Source organism: Glycine max, chromosome 10 (genome assembly GCF_000004515.6).
Source record: "Glycine max cultivar Williams 82 chromosome 10, Glycine_max_v4.0, whole genome shotgun sequence".
NCBI lineage: Eukaryota > Viridiplantae > Streptophyta > Magnoliopsida > Fabales > Fabaceae > Glycine > Glycine max.
Window position 1 is genome coordinate 19,202,945 of NC_038246.2, and position 7,127 is coordinate 19,210,071.

Below are 7,127 nucleotides of genomic sequence, written 5' to 3' on the forward strand. Positions count from 1 at the left end.
GGAGTGCTTCTTAGTCCAATAGCTCTTAAGGTGGTTTTCCCCTTGCTTCTTGACTCAAATTCTTCAAGGGATGACACCAATCCTCCTTTCCAATTCCCTACATGGCAACTCACAAACAAGGAAACAAAGAGACAAGCAATAACCAAAGATCAAAAAAATGAAATGAAAGCTAAACCAATAGAGTTTTAACAAGACATATTTTAAAGGGTTATTCAATAATTAAAGCAATGAAAAGCACATAAAAGCAAGCTAGGACTCAAGGAGAAACTTAGAATGGCTCTAGAGTAGAGTAAAAAAAACTTAAAAAAAAAACTCAAGAAACCTCTAGTTTTGTCACTTGTTTTAACAATAATTTTCAATTGAAATTTCAGAACTAGGATTGGTATAAAATAGGCACCAATTATAGAACAATTTTTGAGCCAAAACAACAAGCACACATCCCTTTCACTTTTTTTTTCTGGACACTGATTTTTCATCCAACTTGTGTGATTTTTATTATCTTTTCCTTTAATCCAAATCACTTGGTTCTTTTCTCATAATTTTAGTCCAGATGTCTAGCAAATTCAGTAAAAATTTCAGCTCAAAACACGTAGTGACCAATTCCCAGTAATTTATACAAGTTCGTATGTTCAAGCTGCCAGACCAGTGATTTCAACCTAGAAATCAAGAGTAGTGTTTATGTTGCTTAAGGCTTGGATAGTTACAATTTGTGTTTGCTTATGCTCAATTATCTTGAATAACACAAGAGAGCTTAAGACTTATTTTGATTCACAAATCCAGCCACAACTCAGCACCACAACTCAACTTCATCATAGGCATCATGTAGGAAACTTAGAAAATAAAAAAAGAGTTCAACAACAAGACTACTTCTAGGAATTGATTTAGAACATGTTATGAACTAAATAACATGCATGAATTAGACTCGAAATTCAAAATATAGGCTAAGAATGACAAGAATACATGAACAAATGTATCTAGAATTCAATCAACAAAATAAAAATTCAACACAAACTTAGAACATAATGTGACAATTACTATGACTAAACATGACTCTAAGACAACATGGATTAAGTGATTTACACTTAGATTTTTGTGTTTTTTTTTCTAATCAATATTTTGGAAGAAATTTTAGATCTAAAGGTTCAGAACAAGAATATTATGAATGAAAAATGATAGAACCTAAAATCAACACAAAAACCTGATTCAAGAGTTGATCTACAAAATTTGAACCGTAGAAATGCAAGAACAAGTGTAGATCTAAGATTTAATCAGTTTATTTTTTTTTAATCTACTCTAAGCAGCACCAAACCACAAGAAAATGGAGGATATACATGGAGAATAAGATGAAGAACAAGGAATTAAAGAGAATTCACTTAACAAAAAGATAGAGGAAGCAAAAAAACATCACCTAGATGAAGATGCTCTTGATACCACATGATGTAAGCTCCATTGGAGCTTGTAGGCCTAAGATCTTCTTCATCAATGGATTCCTTTGGTTCTTGGAAGATGAATGACAGCGGAATGGAGAAGGAAGAGAGAGAGGAGACGCCACTTCAAGGAGAAGATGAGTCTAGAAGAAGCTCATCACCATAGGAGGCCATAGCTTGGAGGAAGAAGGAGATGAATGAAGGGAGAGGAAAAGAAAAACACAAAAATGTTGTGCTCTAAAAGAGCTCTGAAATCTGAAGTTTAATTTTCAAATGATCAAAGTTCAAAAAATGCACACACATGACCTCTATTTATAGCTTAAGTGTCACACAAAATTTGAGGGAAATTTGTATTTCAATTCAAATTTCACTTTAATTTGAAATTGAATTTGTGGAGCCAAACTTTGGAGCCAAAATTTCACTAATTATAATTAGTGAATTTTAGTCATGGTTCAGCCCACTAATCCAAGATCAACTCCAAGATTCTCCACTAAGTGTGCTTAGGTGTCATGAGGCATGTAAAGCATGAAGGTCATGCACAAAGTCTGACTATATGATGTGGCAATGGGGTGTAGTAAGCAAATGCTCACCTCCCCCTCTAAAATTTAATTGGATTGGGCTTCTACCAATTCTATTAAATTGATTTCTAACCACACACATCAAATATTCACTTAGTGCATGTGAAATTACAAAACTACCCCTAATACAAAAACTAGTCTAGGTGCCCTAAAATACAAGGGCTGAAAAATCCTATATTTCTAGGGTACCCTACCTACATTATGGAGCCCTAAATACAAGGACCAAATATAATGACATCCTACTCTAATATGTACAAAGATAATTGGACCCAACCTTGGCCCATGGGCTCAGAAATCTACCCTGAGGTTCATGAGAACCCTAGGGCCTTCTTCAACAGCTCTAGCCCAATCCTCTTGGAGCCTCTTGCTCATGGCTCTAGTCCAATTCCAACAAATAGAAAAAAGAGAGATAATTGTGCTTAGCGTGATAGGGAACACTTAGCACACAACAAAACACAAAAAATTCTAAGTGTTTGAGATTACTCGCTTAGCGCACAACCGCGATTAGCGAGTTCATTAGCAATTGAACTTTCAATCAGAGAAGATGAACGCCCTTAACGGGACAGGGCCACAGTTATCGAGTTCATCTGGAAATCTAGATGTTCAACAGAAACGATGAACTCGCTTACGCAGCAAGGCGCTTAGTGTGCTCATCGCGATTTCCAGAAAAAGCAGGGGCTTCTCACCCATTCACTTAGGCCCTTATTAGGCCATCTAACCCTAATCAAAACAAGCACATTGCATCCACAATAAAATCGTAATGCTAGTCTAACGAACAACTAACCTAACATAACGTATTAACAAAAATTCAACCTAATAGAAATTTAACTAGCCTAAAGTTTGAAATTTGAAAATAAAATAAAAAAAGTTAAGAAGCTTACTTGTGCTGTTGAAAATGAGTGCAAAGAGGGAGCAAAAATGCAGGCATTGCAGGGAGATTAGGCAATGCAATGGGTGAATGCAATGAATGGGAGAAAATGCTCAGAGGAAGTAAAATGGTACTTAATGCAATCCTACCCCCAAAGGGCATTGGATAGAAGACTCCAAGAAGATTGGACCAAAGATGCAAGAGAAGGCCCTAGGGTTCTCATGAGCCTTAGAGTAGATTTCAGGCCCATGGGCTAAGTATGAGCCCACTTATCTTTGTACATATTAGATTAAGGTTTCATTAATTTTGGGTCTTGTATTTAGGGCTCCATAATGTAGGTAGGGTACCCTAGAAATATAGGATTTTTCAGCCCTTGTATTTTAGGGCACCTAGACTAGTTTTTGTATTAGGGGTAGTTTTGTAATTTCACATGCACTAACTGAATATTTGATGTGTGTGGTTGGAAATAAATTTAATTGAATTGGTAGAAGCCCAATCCAATTAAATTTTAGTGGGGGAGGTGAGCATTTGCTTACTACACCCCATTGCCACATCATATAGTCACACTTTGTGCATGTCCTTCATGCTTTACATGCCTCATGACACCTAAGCACACTTAGTGGAGAATCTTGGAATTGATCTTGGATTAGTGGGCTGAACCATAACTAAAATTCACTAATCATAATTATTGATATTTTGGCTCCAAATTTTGGCTCCACAAATTCAATTTCAAATTCAAGTGAAATTTGAATTGAAATTCAAATTTCCCTCCAAATTTGTGTGACACTTAGGCTATAAATAGAGGTCATGTGTGTGCATTTTTTGGGAACTTTGATCATTTGAATATTAAACTTCAGATTTCAAAGCTCATTTAGAGAACAAAATTTCGTGGTCTTCTCTCCCTCTCCCTTCATCTCCTTCTTCCTCCAAGCTCTTATCCATGGCCTCCTATGGTGGTGAGCTTCTTATAGACTCATCTTCTCCTTGAAGTGGCATCTCCTCTCTCTCTTCCTTCTCCATTCCGCTGCCATTTATCTTCCAAGAAGCAAAAGAATCCATTGATGAAGAAGATCCTAGGCCTACAAGCTCCAATGGAGCTTACATCATGTGGTATCCAACAACTCCTTTACTTGAGGAATAACCTCAAGCTCAAGAGGTATGGCGGTGCTAAGGGATGTATCCCTTGATAGCAGAATGTAGAAAGATTGTTTAAGAAGGAAGCAAAAGAACAAAAAAATAGAGGAAGCAAAAGAACATCACCTAGATGAAGATGCTCTTAAGGTTATTCACCGAACAAAAAGATAGAGGAAGCAAAAGAACAACACCTAGATGAAGATGCTCTTGATACCACATGATGTAAGCACACACATGACCTCTATTTATAGCCTAAGTGTCACACAAATTTGGAGGGAAATTTGAATTTCAATTCAAATTTCACTTGAATTTGAAATTGAATTTTTGGAGCCAAACTTTGGAGCCAAAATTTCACTAATTATGATTAGTGAATTTTAGTTATGGTTCAGCCCACTAATCCAAGATCAATTCCAAGATTCTCCACTAAGTGTGCTTAGGTGTCATGAGGCATGTAAAGCATGAAGGACATGCACAAAGTGTGACTATATGATGTGGCAATGGGGTGTAGTAAGCAAATGCTCACCTCCCCCTCTAAAATTTAATTGGATTGGGCTTTTACCAATTCAATTAAATTTATTTCCAACCACACACATCAAATATTCACTTAGTGCATGTGAAATTACAAAACTACCCCTAATACAAAAACTAGTCTAGGTGCCCTAAAATACAAAGGCTGAAAAATCCTATATTTCTAGGGTACCCTACCTACATTATGGAGCCTTAAATACAAGGACCAAATATAATGACATCCTACTCTAATATGTACAAAGATAATTGGACCCAACCTTGGCCCATGGGCTCAGAAATCTACCCTGAGGTTCATGAGAACCCTAGGGCCTTCTCTTGCTTCTTTGGTCCAATCTTCTTGGAATCTTCTATCCAATGCCCTTGGGGGGTAGGATTGCATCAGTACTGCCTAAGGCAGTTGCCTTATTTGCTGGCAGTTTCGAATGACTCGCTTAGCGCATGGACTCGCTAAGCGAGTCAACATGACGTTTGAGTTTTAAAGTTCATGCGCTTAGCGGATCTGATCACTAAGCCCAATACAAAATTATGATATTCCAGAGAATTTTTTGGGCTTAGCACGAAGGTACGCGCTGGGTGAGTTTTGCAGCTCTGATTGGTCCTGCAACTCTCGCTTAGCAGGCCAAGGCCGCGCTTAGCGAATAAAATGCTCCTTGAATGTAGCAATGCTCTGCGCTTAGCGCGTCCATCTCGCTTAGCGCTATTCCAAATAGAGAAGAAATTGAGCTTAGCAAGAGCACTCGCTTAGCCCAATTCTTGAAATTAATCATACAGAGAAGAATAGAGCTTAGCGCATCAGTGCGCTTAGCGAGACCATCCTTGTGCGCTTAGCGAGATGACTCGCTTAGCCCAATTCCAAAAGATAAATGGACAGAGAGTTTTTGGGCTTAGCGCATAGGTCACACGCTTAGCGGGACCATACAACCAATGATCAGGGGTCAATGCGCTTAGCGCGAACAACAACTCGCTTAGTGCGTGAAGAAGATGGCGCTTAGCGCGAGGAGTGCGCTTAGCAAGTGGACAACAAAAAAAAATTCAAGTTATTTTTCTGTCCATAACTTGACAAAAGCTTTTTAACCCATTTTCCAATAATAAACATGCTGAATTCAAACAATCACAAGCAATCAAACTTAACTAAATGCAAGAAAAATAGAACTAAAAAGGGTTGGGATGCCTCCCAGTAAGCGCTCTTTTAACGTCATTAGCTTGACACAAAAGTCTTTGTTAGCCCAGATCAATCTTGGTTCTCTCCTTCAGAACCTTCTCTTCACTCTCCTTCACCTCTAGACAAACATTCTAGTCCAACAATGTCCTTTCTTCATCAAATAGCTCAAAGCTAATCTTTTGGTCTTCAATACCCATTTCTAGCTTCTTCTTTCCCTTGTCTACTACACAGCTTGCAGTAACCATAAATGGACATCCCAAAATTAAGGGAATATATGTATCTTCCTCTATGTCCATTACCACAAAGTCAGCAGGAAAGATAAGGTGTTTGACCTGAACCAAAACATCCTCTATTACTCCATAGGGTCTGGCGATGGAGCGATCTGCTAATTGTAAAGTCATCCTAGTTGGCATTATCTCCAACTCTCCAAGCCTTCGGCACATGGAAAGCGGCATCAAATTAATACTGGCTCCCAAATCAATAAGAGCCTTGCCAACAGAAACTTCACCAATTGAACACGGAATAGTCACACTCCCAGGATCTTTGTGCTTAGGTGGAAGAATCCTCTGCATTACAACATTGCAATTTCCTTCCACAATGATGTTTTCACTGTGAATGTACTTATTCTTCTGTGTAAGCATATCTTTTAAAAACTTAGAGTACAACGGCATTTGTTGAAGAGCTTCTCCAAAGGGCATAGTAATCTCGAATTTCTTGAAGATATCAAGGAAACGAGCCAAATGTCATTCCTTGTCTTTCTTTGTTGGTACTAATGGATATGTCACCTCCTCCCTTTTGCTTGGACTTGCCTCCTTTCTCTTTTCTCTAGCCAGCTCACTCTTTGTCTTTTTCTTCTCTTCTTTTCTCTCATTCTCTTTTTCTTTTTAATTTTTTTAATTTTCTTTTTTTTTCTCTCTTTCTTTTTCTTTTTCTTTCTTTTCCTTCTCACTTATTTCTTTTTCACTCACAATTATTGGTATCTTCTTCTACTGATCATCTTCTGTTTCCAGTTCTTCCTCAATCTCACTTAAAGGTTCCACCACTGGGTCAATTTCTGGTTCAGTCACCAGCTATTGTTTTTCTTCACCTATCCTCTTCTCACCTTCATTCATGCTCACCATTTTGCTTCTAGTCATAATAGCCTTGCACGCCTCCTTAGGATTCTTCTCTGTGTTGGCACCAAAGCTGCTTGACGGTCGGTCTGCCAGTTGTTTTGCCAATTGTCCCACCTGGACTTCTAGATTCTTGATGCCTAACTCTGTGCTCTTGATTGGACATGGATGCTTGCATGAACTGAGCAAGAGTCTCTTTCAGCTTCATCATTCTGTCATAGAGACTAGGCCCTTGTTGTTGTGGCCTGTTAGATGGCCCACCTTGGTCTTTATTGAACTAATTACCAGGGTGAGTTCTCCACTGTCCCTGTTGCTGAT

At 38.2% G+C, this 7,127-nt stretch overlaps 1 protein-coding gene across 1 annotated transcript; it reads right to left on the reverse strand.

Annotated features, from left to right (window-relative positions):
* Positions 1-5,828: 5,828 nt before the first annotated feature.
* On the reverse strand, positions 5,829-6,395 carry LOC102667721 (uncharacterized). Its single transcript, XM_006589947.1, has one exon. It carries the CDS (start codon positions 6,393-6,395, stop codon positions 5,829-5,831), a length of 567 nt encoding a protein of 188 aa, XP_006590010.1.
* Positions 6,396-7,127: the final 732 nt, after the last annotated feature.